The sequence below is a fragment of the Vigna unguiculata genome, chromosome 10 (assembly GCF_037176805.1).
Source record: "Vigna unguiculata cultivar grain cowpea cultivar isolate G323 ecotype 2 chromosome 10, ASM3717680v1, whole genome shotgun sequence".
NCBI lineage: Eukaryota > Viridiplantae > Streptophyta > Magnoliopsida > Fabales > Fabaceae > Vigna > Vigna unguiculata.
The window spans coordinates 45,264,215-45,280,295 of NC_140801.1; the positions used below are offsets into that span (position 1 = coordinate 45,264,215).

General features: G+C 31.7%; 1 protein-coding gene and 1 long non-coding RNA gene across 2 annotated transcripts; one reads left to right on the forward strand and one right to left on the reverse strand.

Moving 5' to 3' along the window:
- Nucleotides 1–4,587: 4,587 nt before the first annotated feature.
- Nucleotides 4,588–6,457, forward strand: LOC146883328 (zinc transporter 3-like). The gene is made up of 3 exons (XM_085668353.1): nt 4,588–5,184; nt 5,328–5,477; nt 6,152–6,457. The coding sequence occupies exons 1-3, from the start codon at nt 4,588–4,590 to the stop codon at nt 6,455–6,457; spliced, it is 1,053 nt and encodes a 350-aa protein (XP_085524479.1).
- A 5,101-nt stretch (nt 6,458–11,558) lies between these two features.
- On the reverse strand, nt 11,559–12,955 carry LOC146883329 (uncharacterized). The gene is made up of 3 exons (XR_014984972.1): nt 12,395–12,955; nt 12,123–12,299; nt 11,559–11,920 (listed from the first exon to the last, which is right to left on the reverse strand). It is a non-coding gene; the product is annotated as an uncharacterized LOC146883329 (long non-coding RNA).
- Between the last annotated feature and the right edge of the window lie 3,126 nt (nt 12,956–16,081).

The following is a 16,081-nucleotide window of genomic DNA, read 5'->3' on the forward strand; positions in this document are numbered from 1 at the left end:
TTTGTTTAAGGTTTTTTCTTCTTTGGTTATGTGATGTGATAACTCTGCAACAGCCATGAGTAAGCAAAAGGGTGAGGTTCAGTCTGGCATGGTGGCCTGCGAAAATTTGAATTAAAAAAGATATTTATCACCTATGGCCTCGGTCCTAACTGACCCGAGGCAGAAAGCTGTGTATATGGCACCGGTTTCAAAACAACCGAGGCATAAAACTGGGTCTATGGCTTCGGGTGATAACCGAGGCCAAAAGGTGTACCTTTTGGCCTCGCCCCAATATGCCTCGGTTCCAGACCCGAGGCAAAATGTGGAAAATAACCGGGGCAGAAAGCCCTTACTGCACTAGTGAGTACAAATTCATTTCCATGACCATGACACTAAATACTGGGTAATGTGGCCATGGGGATTTTTTGGAATTTTCGAGTTACTATGTTTGAAAGTGAGGAGTGAAGAACAATTAAGTGGAAAGTTATGTTGAATATTTTGGTCATCAATACCGGTTTTTGTTTCATATTTTGAGTTACTGTAACTGATAATAAAACAAATTTACAATAACTCTCCAGTTAATCCAACACGGCTCCCCACATACCATTTACAATACTTATGGGATAATTTGTAATGTTCACCATCGAAATAAGCTACTATTCAATTTAGTTGTCATGGAAATAGTTTACTTTTGTTGTTCATAACTCAAGATCAAAATGTCTATCATAACTCCCCACTTAATCCATCATTAGTTATGAGACCTTTTTCCATTATCCATATCCAATTAACATTTAGTAGTCTTGGAAATATTATTGTGCTATCATATGATTACAATGAACATTTTTCTCTTAACTCTTAAGTTTTTTATTTTCCATTGAATTATTGCAACTGATGTTCAAAATAATAAGAATAACTCACAAGTTAATCCAATAGGAATCCCCACATACCTCATACATATTTTAAGGGACATCTTTTCATTACACCATCCAAAAAACCTGCTTAGCGATGTTCATAATATTAAGAACATTTTATAGTTTTGTCCTATGATATGATGACAACGAACATTTTGTCTTAACACTTAAGTTTTGTATTTTTGCATTAAAAAAATGAACGTTGACGAAGGAAAGATTCCAACAACAACACTAAAAAAACTTGATTCTCCCAACCTTGTAATCACTCTTACTGCATTCCTTGCTTGCAATGATTCCTACTACCCAAAGATTTGACCATTTTGCTTAAATAAACCCAATGTTTCAACTTATCTGGTGAATCTCACACAGACCAAACATTTCGATGTTTGAGTTGTGGGTTCTCGGTGCCAAAGAAATAAACAAATCATGATTGGGTTACCAACCCAGAAATGATGAAGGTGTGAGAAAGTTGTGAGATAAAATTAAAGGAAACTCACAAACGACCGTGGGCATGGATGACGACAACGGAAACCCTTGTTCTCGACGATGTGTTTTCGTCACCTCTACCTTCTCTCAGCAAAACAAAATGCCTTTGTCTTCTCTCTACAAAACACAATGCTTTTTTCTTTTGCCTCCAAAATTGTCCGCACATGCAAGAATTAAAAACTTTTAGTGAAAATCAATTTAAAAAACTTAACTACAGTGCCACCTCTTTTATGTCAAAACTGAGTCCAGAAATTTTGTTTAAATATCATTTTTGAAAGTATAATTAAAGTATAATTCATGGATTCAGTTGGTTTTCATAGATAAAGTTTTCAAAAATTATGAGAAAGATTTTATAAAGTACGAATTACTGTAAAAATTATATTAAAATTTAGAATTAATTTATTATCAATTAATTTGTAAAATTTATTTTTAAATCTTTAAACTTTTATCGTCGTGTTAATTAAATTATATTATATTTATTGAACAATATTAAGTATTTTTCGTATATCTTTATCTTTGCCATTGACTTTTTGGAATTTTTTTAGGGTCATATAATCTTCTGGTACAATAATTTTTCAGTGGACAAAATTTTAGAATAAAAAATTGTAAACAAGATTGCAACTCTTTTTAATTTTTGGGTTAATTATATTTTGAGTCTCTGAATTTTGACCCAACATTAGAATTTATCTTCGTCAGAAACTTCAATACATTTTGGTCCCTGAACTAAATAAATGAATGAATACAGTCTTTTTAACCTAATTACGTTAACTTTTTTTAGGTGTTGGTGTTTTATGTTAGTATTTGACTTTTTTATAACGTTTGACACATTTTCGATTCAATATCTGCTTAGAGATGCGTTCAACACGTCAAAAAAAGTTAACGTAATTGGATTAAAATGACTGTTCATTCATTTTTTAAGTTTAAAATGCAAAATATATCAAAATTTCAGACAAAAACGAATTTTAATTTTAATTCAAAGTTCATAGACGAAAGACATACTTAATCCTTAATTTTCTAAAGACAAAATTTTCAATGACAGATAGCCAACTCTCATATAGATCTATTAAGTTGCGTTGGTAATTCTCAAACCTTATCACTTTTATTCACTTTAGTCAACGTGTAACTTTGGTAAATATCCATTCAAAACAACATATTATCCGTGGGAGAAAGTCTAGAAAGGGACTGTGTTTGTAACTTTAAATAATGGGCTAAATTATGTTTTAAGTTTTATATTATTAGTAGAACTGAAGAATAAGTAGATCTATATTTGAGAATTTCATGTTTCAAATAGAGTGAAAAAGGATAAATGGTCAATATAGATGAGTTTTGAAATGAATTGTTACGGCAAATTTCAAGAAATGTCATACTGATGAGATTGTTCTTTACCTTGACTACTCTAGTGGAAATTGGGATTGGAATGGACACAGGAATCACAAGTGTTTACATGAGAATAATCCAAGTGTACTTATTGTGGAAGGAGTATCCAAATAGCTTCAGCCAAATTTTATTCACACTTTTTTATTTTCTTGCCACTAATTTCATGCATATTGTCACTAATTTCATGCATACAAGGATGCAACTAAGTGACAGACTTCACTTTAGGGTCAACGTTTCTCTTTGACTTAGAGCTTGTTTGATGTGCCTCATATTTAAATGGACTTAAGATGTATTTTATTATACCAAAAGCAAAAAAAGAAAAAAACGTTTCCAACAAAACCCTTCCTCTAAAGCCCTTCCTTAAAATGGATAGCAAATTCATTATAACAAGAGTGTCACAGCTATCTCACAAAAACAACGGTGAAACTCAGACTTATTGGTTACGTCCCTTTTTTATTTTTAAGAAAATATTAATATTAATAAGGGCTAGGCCCTTGCTAAAAATTTATTTTCTAAAAAAATATTGGTTACGTAACTTTTTCTGCTGTTGTTGTTGTGATCAATTGTGTGTTTAAATTCTACACATAAGTAAAAAAGATTAAACCATCAACCCAGCTTACAGGTTTTGTTTTTTAAGTCATCCAACTCATTATGTAGTTCTGCTATAGTCAAACATATATCATTAAACATATATATGGTATTTGCATGGTCAGACTCAACAGTGTATCCGTATGAGTAACAAGGCAATGAACAACATAGTTTTCTGGGTAGAAACAAACACATTATCTCCAATCCAAAATAATTCAGACTCCGATTATAAAGAAACAAGGAACACATACACTTGGATAATATAACAATATAATTCGGGAAAGAAGAAAGTGCATCAAAACATCAAATAAGAAAAAGAAAGCATCAAAAGAGATATACTAATTACAAGCCATGGCAGCCACAATTTTCAATAAGTTTTTGATTTTGTTCCTTTAAAAAAAACTTTAATAAATTGTTTAGAATTAGTCTTTTGCTTTCTTTGCTGAATTTTAGTCTTTAATGGACTAATTGTCAACGCAATCTAATAAGGGTACGTTACAATGAGTATTATTAAATCAAGTATTAAATCAGTTCCTGTATAAAATAAACAAATCTAACTTCCAAAATGTTATGCTTAAGGAGTGTGGTAACATTGCTAATATGTTAAAATACAACCAATTCTGTAACTTGTCAGACTCTTGAGCTATCAGTCATAAGCAACAAACAGTTTGGCACTAAATTAAACTAAAAAAAAAAAATAATGCTAGATAGTCAAATATTATATTCTTTCTTTTTCTAATCTTGGCACTTATCTTTGGTGAAACAGGAGTTTTACTTGCAGAGAACAAGCGAATCAATTGAAGCAACAATAAAATTGCATAATATAACAATAAAATTTGGAGAAGCAAGAAAGTGCATCCAAACATCAAATAAGAAAAAGAAAGTACCAAAAAAGAAGATATATCAGTTATCAATGATGAGATTCCACATGATCCTGTTATTAATAAGACATTACCTAAGAAAACAAGAAAACAAGTTATATGACATGCAAAGAATAAAGTATGTGAAAAAATAACCAATAAATTTCTAAAAGATATTAAGAAAGTGTATTGTCTCTTTGCCAAAAATCATCTTGCTTCATAATCACTTAGCTATAAGTTAGAAAGTGGGTTAGTTTGATTCTGCACAAAAACCACTTACTTTGACAACACCGTTTTCTATTTAAACAATCCTTCAAAGTTTTTTCTCCATTCTACTCCTACTTTTCTCTTCCTTCTAATTTCTCTTATTCTTCTTGTTGGTGAAAATGGATAGAGTCAAGATAAACTATTTGTTTTCTTCTTTTATTCTCGTCTTTTTGATCGTAGTTCCAATAGTTGCAGCAGAATGTGAGGGAGAAAACGAAGATAGTAACACAGCTAAATCTTTGAAATATAAAATAATAGCTTTGCTATCGATCTTAATAGGGAGTGGAATTGGAGTTTGTATTCCTCTTCTGGGAAGAGTGATACCCGCTTTAAGTCCCGAGAAGAATATTTTCGTCTTGATAAAGGCTCTCGCAGCGGGTGTAATTCTGGCAACCGGCTTCATCCATGTCTTACCTGATGCATTTGAGAATCTGGCATCCCCGTGCTTGAAGGAGCATCCCTGGGGAGATTTTCCCTTCACGGGCTTTGTGGCAATGTGCACTGCCATGGGGACTCTCATGCTGGATACATATGCCACTGCTTATTTTCAGAAACACCATTCCAATGTACAGATTGAGAGTGGGGATGTGGAGAGAGAGACAGGGTACGAGGGGCATGTGGAACTTCACATGCATGCAACACAGGGCCATGGTCATGGCCCTGTTCACTCCCACGATCAATCCTCCCAGCTTCTTCGCCATCGAGTCATATCACAGGTATTCATTAAGACTCTAAGTCAATGAAAAAAAATAAATAAATATATAAGGTTAAGGGACAAACTAATATTTTTTCTTCAAAAATCAGGGTTTCATTCTCGGTTTCTTTATTTGACAACGGGGGTTTTGAATCTGTTACACAGGTGTTGGAGTTGGGGATAATTGTTCACTCTGTTATTATTGGAATTTCCTTGGGAGCTTCAGAGAGTCCTAACACGATAAGACCACTGGTAGCTGCGCTGACTTTTCATCAATTCTTTGAAGGCATGGGACTTGGAAGCTGCATATCTCAGGTATCCAAATGAATTTGGTTGATTGATTTAATCTGAACAAAAAGAATATGTGAATGAGGATCCAAAATGCTTATATGTGAGTGAGGATCCAAGATGCTTTGTGTGAAATGATTTGTGACTGGGACCATGTGTGTTGTTGTGTTGGTATGGAACAAACAACCCAGGATTTTTGAACCTGTTTTTTTTTTTATCTAATACTATCCCATGCCTGCTTTCTAACCCACTTATTTAATTAAATTAATTAATGGCTTGATCCATCATTTACAAGTACAATATATGTGGGACCATATACGACTTTTCAACGGTAAATATTTAACTTTTACATCAAAATATTTCCTAGGTAAAAAAAAATTGTTTAGATGTATGACTTTGATGAACTATATTATTAATCACCACGCAATTTTTGTGTGATGTTAGTCATTATACATGACAACTAATGGTTTGGTAGATGGTATCCATAAGCTTATAAGTGTATGTGGGAGGAATTCATATATATAGAGACTGTTTGTATCGTTTAAAAAGTTGGTGAATAATTATAATTTAGCGAAGAAAATATGGTTAATTCTGTAGTTATGTCTTCTATCTGCAACTTTATGTGTATTTTTGAGAATTTCACTCCTCAGGAATGGAGAGGGATAAAGGATCTAACTTATAAATAAGTTCTATTGTTGTAGGCAAACTTCAAAAGAGTATCTGTGACAGTAATGGGATTGTTCTTTGCCTTGACTACTCCGGTGGGAATTGGAATTGGCATAGGAATCTCACGTATTTATGATGAAAACAGTCCAACTGCTCTTATTGTGGAAGGAGTTTTGAATGCAGCTTCAGCAGGAATCTTAATCTATATGGCTTTGGTTGATCTTCTTGCAGCTGATTTCATGAGTCCAAGAATGCAACAAAGTGGCACACTCCGTCTTCGAGCAAATGTTTTTCTTTTGCTTGGAGCTGGTTTTATGTCTCTCTTGGCTAAATGGGCTTAAGAAATACTTTTATTAGTATGACTGTTTTTTAGACTTCAATAATCTAATGAACTTGTTTTTTACGGTTAATTTTATTATTCAATTACTTTATATTTCGAAGTATATTAAAACTGATTCATTTCCGAGATATGAATTTTCAAGTAGAAGTATGAGAGATTTAATAAAACATAACTATCTGTATCATCTAGAAATTGTATTGAAACTTGGGACGATAATAATTTTAAAATTCTTTTATATTTAAATTTAATTTATTATAAATTAATTTGTAACATAGATGCCATCAGATAAAGTGTTCTAAAAGTATAGAGTTTCAATATTGATAACAAGAGCATTTGTTTTAGGTGAAGGATTCGATATTGGTTTACGGATGAAAATGCTATAGCACAACAATTTCACCCATATTGACATTTGTGTACATCATGTAATTTTGTTTGCATTACATATAAATAAAAGTTACATTCAGCATATAACAATAATAAGCTTGATTAAGGTTGAAAGTAGTTAGTTTTTTACAACTACTTTTATTTTATTTATTCACATTTTCGAGTAAAAGTATAATTCATGGATTCAGTTAGTTTTGATAGATAAAGTTAGTGGCCATGACAGCACAAATTTCAATGAGTTTTTTATTTTGTTAAAAATTTAATAAGTTGTTTAGTCTTTAATGGCCTAATTGTCAACGCAATTTAATAAGGATACTATACAATGAGTATTAATTAAATCAATCCTTGTATAAAATAAACAAATCTAACTTCCAAAATATTATGCTTAGGGAGTGTGTTAACATTGCTAGTATGTTAAAATATAACAAATTTTCTGTAAGCTATCAGTCATAAGCAACAAACATTTTGGCACTTATCTTTGGTGAATGAAATAGGAATTTTACCTGCAGAGGACAAGTGAATCAATTTAAGCAACATTACTAACTATGAAATACATCTAAAGGAAGCAACAATAAATACTTGCCAAGCGCAAATCATTATCAAGATCATAAAAAACTTGTTGTTCTATTTATCTATAGTTTTAAAGTTTTATATCATTACTGTACACTCGTTAACTTCGAATATGTTTTTGTTTGTCCTTTTTTTGTTTTTCAGGGTGGTGACTCAAATGTGGGAGCAGCAGAGGCAGTGGAGAATGTGGGAGAAAGTGGACACTGCTTTAATTTAGGAGTTTTGCTTTCAATTGTTTGGGATTAACGTGTTAATCTGCATCTTTCCTCGGTAGAGTAAGTTTAAATTCATCTTTGTAATTCTCATTTTAATCTTGCTAATCTTCACGCACTGCTTTAACATTCAACAAAAGCAGAGCTAAACAAGGTCTCAGTGGCAACCGGTAACAAACGGAATCTCTTAAACAGTTACCATTTTCAAGCTATGGCCAACTAATCAACGCAATAACAGTGGATTTTGGGAGATGATTTACCAGATTTGTGACATTTTCCCGCTTCAAAACAACCAGCTCCGCCCCAATTTTCCAAGACCTTCCAAGGCCAAAACCATAGCTCAGTTAGAAAGGATTTATTAAATGGTAACATAAGATTTGGGAGAAGAATGCTTAAACGAGTAGTGTCCGTCGCAAGTGGGAGGGAGGAAAACAAAAACTATCTTTTAAATTCAATCTTTCACTCTTTTTTTTCTTTTTTTTTTTTTACAGTTGTTGGGACGGCCAGCTAACAACGACCGTATAATACACGTGTAAACATCCTAATGGGAAAAGCTTTTCTCATTTTTCTTAAACTAGGTTTGGATTATTTTATTAAATTAAAAGAACGTAAATATTTGAATTCATCTATAATTTTGGAAAGGTTCGTACATCATTAGTTTCACAGTTATAACCTTTTTTCTATCAATTTTTCAGCATCAGGGACAACATCAGTATCTTTATCAACCCAGCAACACAAACTACTGCTGCTAATATACCGAGATCATTAGTGATTTTTATATTTTTACAAATTTTAAGAATGTATAATTTTAACTTGTAATTATATACCGATGTCTATGTTATAAAAATTATTTTTTAAATTATTGTTTAAGTTTGTGTAAAATGTCAAAAATATGTGAAAATTATTTAAAAATATTTATAAATTCATATTTAAATTTTACAATTATTTATTTATTATTTTACACCATATTTTAATTATTTTTACTATTATTTTTATTATATTAGGACTAATATGTTAATATATTATTTTATTATTATATTATTAAGAACCATAGAGCTTTTGTTCCTAAATATTATATTACTTGTTTATTTTTTATGTACCACACCTAGCCGGCCTAGTCGAATAATAACTAGAAAATCCGTCCATGTAACTACCAAGGCTATAAATAATAACAATTACCATACACATGCTAAGATACCCGGACTAAACCGCTAAGAAGCAACATTGATCAAACAAACCAAAGCAACAATAACCGCCTAAGCCGCTAAAGGGTAACCGGCATAGGCCGTTAACTCCACGAAACTAACCAAGGACTTGGCAAAACCAGAACATTCCCATAAGATTCATCAAGCCCACAATAATCGAACTAAGGGTCTAGGCTAGGGTCCAGGCCCACCTATAGCCCAAACAAGGGCTCAGCCCATGACGTGGCCAGACATAATTAATAATCTATAAATACGCATGGACCCTACGAATTAAAGGTACGCATTCATTACTTCCCTAATCACCAGATTTGACTTTCTTAGAGATTTTGCTGACTTGAGATTCGGAGTCCCTTCTGCAGGTAACCCCTCTCCGGACCAAACCGATCACACCGAGATATTCATGAGCGACATGTATCAACCGGGAAGAAGCCTGCTGAGGAGATGGCGAACGAGGGTAAGGTGATACTTGTGTCTAACATATCTTGTTTGTTCTCTGCAGGAACATTTTATATCATATTTTTAACTTTTATTGTTTTATATTTTGCATATTAATGTATTTCCACTAAATTTTTTCAATTTATCATTTTTCAGATTTTGATAATTTATTAAATACAAACCTTTCTTATAATTTAAAAATATTTGAAAGTTGTTTAGAGACATTATAAGAATCTGTTAAACAACCTACACTATTTTACAATTTTTTTTAATGTTAAAATTCAAATTTTATTGGTATATTTTTGATTTAATTAGTCAAATAGTACCACTTTCATTCTAAAGTTTCAGTTTGGTGATTATTTTTAGAGAAAATGTTAATATATATATATATATATATGTATATATATATATATATATATATATACATATATATATATATATATATATATATATATATATATATATATATATATATATATATATATATATATATATTTCGAATTCCAATTTTCACAATATATGAATCTTAATCTTGCAATAATATTGAAATTGAAATAGTTAATTATTTTCATATCTTTAAAAGTTTAAAAATTTATAATTTTTATTTTTTACCTTATATTTTTATTATATTAATATTATTATATTTTATATTTACATTATTACATATTATTATATTTTCTAATATATTATTATATCATTATGGGTCAACGAAAATTTTTGAATATTTGAATTTATATATTTTTATCAGAAATATTATAAAGTATTTATTACAAAAATTAATTTTTTGTATATATTTTTCATTAAATGTTAAATTTAATGTTTGCTATCACATTTTTTTTTTCTTTTTTATTGTATGTTACGATTACAAATTTGAATCCAAAATTTATTAATATTATTATATGTATTATGATTAATTTTTCACAATTAAAAACGATTTGATTTTCAATGTATTAATTTTGAAATTTATTCTAAAAACACACAGAAGGAATATATTACCTAATATTATCTACGGCTTGATGTTTAAAAAAATCAACTATGAGAAAAGTTCGGTTTCGAAGGACATTAAATGAAAAAAAAAAGTTTCCAATGTAAATTCAATGTTATGTAATATTATATAAAAATATAAAATGATAATATTACATTAATTCTAGGTAAATATAAATTTATTCTTAAGTTAATATTTAAATTGATATAAAGTTAAGAATACAAAGGAATTTTCTATGGGGATGGGGTTTGAGGGGAGGAAGATTGCATGGGTGAAGTGGGAGCAAATGTGTAAACCTAAGGAAGAGGGTAGACTAGGCTTAAAAGATATGAGATTTTTTAATTTTCACTATAAGAAAATAAGGGATTAGTGTCGGTAAAAAACGGACGCCAAGGAACTAAAGCCGACAAAAATTCAAATGTATTGTCGGTCCAGTGTCGGACAGAGAACCACGATAAAACCCCCGAAGCTAATTCAAGATGTGTCGGCCAGTGGACACTAATTTGAGTCTGCCATAGCGTCGTCCAGCTGACATAAATGAATAAGATTAGCGTGGGATAGCCAACGCAAAACAATAAAAAAAATAATAAAATATTAACAATAGCGTGGGTTAGAGAACGCTAAGAGCAAATATTATTTTAAAATATTCGGACAAAGTGAAGGCTGACCGACACTAAATATAAAAGATATTCTAAGGGAGTGTGGGCTAGCCGACACTAAACCCATATGGCTGGCACATGATCAATGTCTATTCTTCATACCATTATTCATCCAAAACATATTTATCTTTTAAATGCTCCTGTTTCATCTTATACAAACACTTATACTTTATATTCAAATTCATATATCTACAAATCTAAACTACCCAAAGATCATTATATAGGATTCACAACAAAACTGCAATGGCAACCATTTTCTAAAACTTTGATTCATGCTTTCCCATTCAACTTCCTCCCAGAAAAGATAGAGGATTATGGATCGTATATTATTAACAAATAAGACATGCATGCCTATATATTCTATGAATGTAAGATTTTAAGTACCAAAATCTATGCATGGCTTAGTAATCAAACTCAAGATTTTGAAAAATACACACGCGTGTGGTTCTAACATTTTAGAATCACAATTTTGAAGGCTAGGAAGGTTATAAAGTTTTGGTGTGTGGTATTTCTTGTCCTTCACCTTTTTAGGGGAAACCAATATACTAGAGGCCTATTCTTGGAGTCTTAAGAGAGTCTAAGTCCTAACTGCAGTGTTTTGTTTTCATTTTTATTCACAACTTGTTAACACTTTTTTTGTTCACCCAGAGTATCAGATCAAATAAGATTAGATTTGATTGATCAAAACTCATAATTTTTTAATAATGTTTGTTAACAAAACACCTGCCTTCACTTAACCATGCAATTTGAAATCCTTGATGCCAAGAGAAATCAAGAAATCTAACAATAAACCCAGCCCTTAAAAGCATGCCACCTTTCCCACATACATTTACATCAATCAATAAACCCCTCACATAATCAATAAACCTAAATATATCAGGGGTTGGGAAGTTACCAAGTTATTTCACAGACCACTGCAATGATGCCAAAAGGGACCAACTTCCTCACCCTTGCGGTCTACACCAAAACCACCACTCCAACATTGCAGGACCACCACTCCAACACTGCAGGAACCTATGCCAAGAGAAATCAAGGAATTTAACAACTGAAATTAGTTTCAGATTAAATCCCAAACACAACATACGGTTCTTCAATACAACATACCAAAAAAAACAACCCTTATAATGCAACCATTCACTTATGCATAAACATCAATCAATAAACCCCCATATCATCAATACACCTATGCAAATATATGAGGAGTTCGTGGAGTTACCAAGTTGTTTCATAGACCACTAGAATGCCAAAAAAAGGGGACCAACTTCTTCACTCTTGTTGTCTACACCACAACCACCGCTCCAACATTGCAGCGCCACAACTTCAACACGGTAACGACCTTGTTTTTTCAGTTGGTCTCCCACCACCACACCTTCACTTGGGAAGATCAAAACATCTGCAAAACAAGGCATTCAATGGGGGCTTAATCAGTTGGGAAAACCAATTTCTTCAATTGATAAACCTAATCAAATATGAGTTATTGGAACTCACTAGCTCATTTCACTAAGAACGTGAGAAAATTTCGAAGCCACCAACAGTCTTTCGGTGTCCACCAACCACCACCTCCAACATCGAAGCCACGAACACGAACCCACCGCGTCTTCAGGGCGAAAACTCGATAGCTCCATCGCGTCTTCAACGCCGAACCCACCGCATCTTCAGAAACAACGCCTTCACTTTGACTTTGATATCTCAAGCTCCACATCTTTAGGGCCGAAGTGAGTATTTGGGCTGAGAGAAAATTGAAGAAGAAAGACAACTCTATGGGTTCGAGAATTGGTCAATGATACTTTGTGAAGAGGGATTAGAAGGCAACAAATGAAAATTGAGAGAGAGGAAGAGTTAAGCGCGAGAGATGAACTTGAAAATGAAAATGAAGAGGGAAGTTGAAAATGAAATTGGGAAAGTGAAATTGTCAGTACTTCTTTCTCTTAGCGTCGACCATCCGACACATACGGTATAAAATAACAGCTTTTAAAATTAGGACAACCCATCTCACAGTGAAATAAATATTTTTTTTCTTCATTATTATTATCTTGCGTCGGCTAACCGACCTCTTTATTTATAAAATTAATCTCGCATTAATTTAATTTTTTATTCATTTCTCTTCGTATTGCGTCGGTTAGCGGACAAACAGAGTCTTGTTATATTTTTTCGATATTCGTAGCTTCCCCAGTACCACGCTAATTATTAGACTAATTTAATTCTTTCATTATTATTTTAAAAATTAAATTGAAGTGTCATTTAGCCGACACTTATTTAAGATAAAATAGTGTCCCATCGCCTTGGCTAAGGAAATGAAATATTTTTTTATTTAATTTTTTGTTCATATCGATCAATTAGCGTCCCTAGACGGATGCTAATGTGAAAATTTTGTGTGGGCTGACCAACGCTAAGCCTGGTATCTTATTTTGTGTCTATTTTGTGTCCGTTCTGGGTCATTATTATGGACTCTAATAGCTTCCAGAAATAAGCCGACAGTAATATTTGGACTCTAACTCAATGTATTCTTGTAGTGTTTGCTTTACTTGGCAAATGGAAATGGAGACTTGTGAATGAAGAACCAGGTCTGTAGAGAGATATTATAATATCAAAGTACAGGTCTTGGAGAGCGCTAAAAGATATAGAGTTCTACCCCCTGTAGTTTTTCTTAGAATCTCTGTATTTTTCAGTTTTTAAGTCAGTTGGTTGTTCATCTATCTAACTGAAAGCTGAGTGGTAGTTGTTTGAAGTCTCCTGGAAGTTAGTTTCCTTTCTTAGCTATATATAGCTATATCACAACAATCAATGTTGTTGTAATAATTCTTTCCCCCAGGAGTAAAATCAAAGCTTCAATTCTCTGAAACTCTATGAACCTTAATAACTCCAAATTAGCACTAAATATCAATCAAATATTTATATAAGGTTACAAACTTACAAATATAAAATAAACTGTGAGAAAATTATTCAAAATTAAAAAACAACTTTTTTAAAAAGAGTATTTCCTTTGCTTCAAATCCTTAACTTCCACTGATTTTTAGATGTAATTAATGGCTTTGTGTTACTGAGTTGGATTGTCATATTATTCAGGGATAAGAGTTTTGGGCAATTGACAGGACAAGTTTTGGAGCAATCGCTAGGACATGTAGACTCTGTAAAATTATACAAACAAAGCTCATAAGTAGATCAAGTCTAACCAGAGTTTGTCCCCAACCATGCAAAGGTTTACATCTTCTAAAGCAAATGCTTCATATTAAGTTGTTTATTACTTCAAACCATGAAGTAGGGTAATTAATGGGAACTAAAAATAGTGACACTAAATTAACATATCATGGTAAAAATAATTACTAAAAAAGATTGATTCCTCAGAAGAAATAAAACCATTTTTATTCATAAAAAGTAATGTGTTTGAACGTGTGACATCAATCAATATCATGCAGAGTGACCCAATCAACTGCATCTAAACTGCTCAATTACCTTACTTTAGATACCAAAGATAAATCAAGTGCGTTGAAGTCATCATATTTAAAATCCTTTACTTGTTTATAATAGCTTCCCAGGGAAACTACTTCACAACCAATTATATTTGCCATTTTATGAGCCAAACTAGTCTTCACAGACCCACTTGGACCTCCTGAAAAGCACAACTTCTCCAAGATAAGTGATTCTATCAGAACTACTACTGTTAAAAATGCATGCTGAGACTGAGATGAAGCAAAATTGATTCAGCATTATTCAGTACAGCAGTAACCAAAAGAAAAGTCTCAATATGACTTTTACATGCACATTCGTTCACACAAAGCACAACACACTGTAATCACTCACAAAGCATTCGAATTTTTAACAAGTTAACATGGGTTCAGAATTTAGCTTCTCTGGAATAGGATGCTACTGTCTGTGAAGTAAACTTCACCGATTTTGGGGTGAATGTCCAAGGAATTTGTGAACCTAAACGGAACCCCTTCTGCAGAAGTGGCTAACTGCTTAGCCACTCCACCACCTGGTCCTACCATTAGAAGCCCGAAGTATGCATCTGCAATGTACAGATCACAAGTCACACTGTTGAATTTCAGACCTTCCACACATTGATTCCATGCTTTCGTCTGTTAATCCATCACACACTTTCTTGTCCCTGCATAATCGCATCACAAGTGAGAAAAACACTAAGAATTTACCTAAACTGCTACAAAATTGCCAATTTAATACTTTTAAAGATGTTAGAAAGAACAACCTTCTAGCCATCAAGTGTACAAATGTAATACTTTATTATGAATTATAACATCAGATGAGAGAGTTATTAGTTAAGCAATAAGATATAAATATTTTTTTGAGTTTAAATAAATTTTAAATAATAAAAAATGTATAGTCTATTTGTGAGCCCTTGCATGCAATAAATTTTCGAAAAGGTGGGTTAATGTTTAGTCTATTCTAACCTGGGTGGCCCCATTCAACCAATTAAACATATTAAATAAAAAGTAGACTGAATTTTTATTTTAATTCGTTAAATATTTTTTTGTTTGATGTTGTACTGTTCTCAATATCAACGAATATTAAATATTTTTATTCTATTATTAATTATTTGTTGTGGAATTAGAAAAAAAAGCAGAGATAATAAATAATCTAATTGCAAATTTTAATTAGAGGTCGATATATATATATATATATATATATATATATATATATATATATATATATATATATATGCAAATGGATCGTATGATCTCTAGATAACTCTTAGATGGATAGAAAATCTTTCATAACTATGTGTATTTGACAAAATACTGAAACTATTGACATGATCACATTTGATTCACTGTTTACATAAAAAGAAAACTCTTATTTTCTTTAATATGGTTGTTTGAATAATTAGTATAATGTGCACATTCTTTTAAATACATAAAGTAAAGGCATTATCTACAAAATTATTTGCATCCTCCGATTCAAGGAAAAATACCTATGACTGAATTGTCAGGCTGGGAGGAATCTCAAGATATGAAATGCCATGCAGTAGGGGTGGGCAAAAAATCTAATTTTCTTGATCCAATCCACTTTTGCTCCAATCCAATCCATTTATAATCCATTTTATTAAAAATATAATCCATTTAAAATCCATTTAATGGATCTGGATTTCAATGTAATCTACATTTTATATATTTTACGGATTGGATATCCATTTTATAAATCAAGATTTTTAAATAT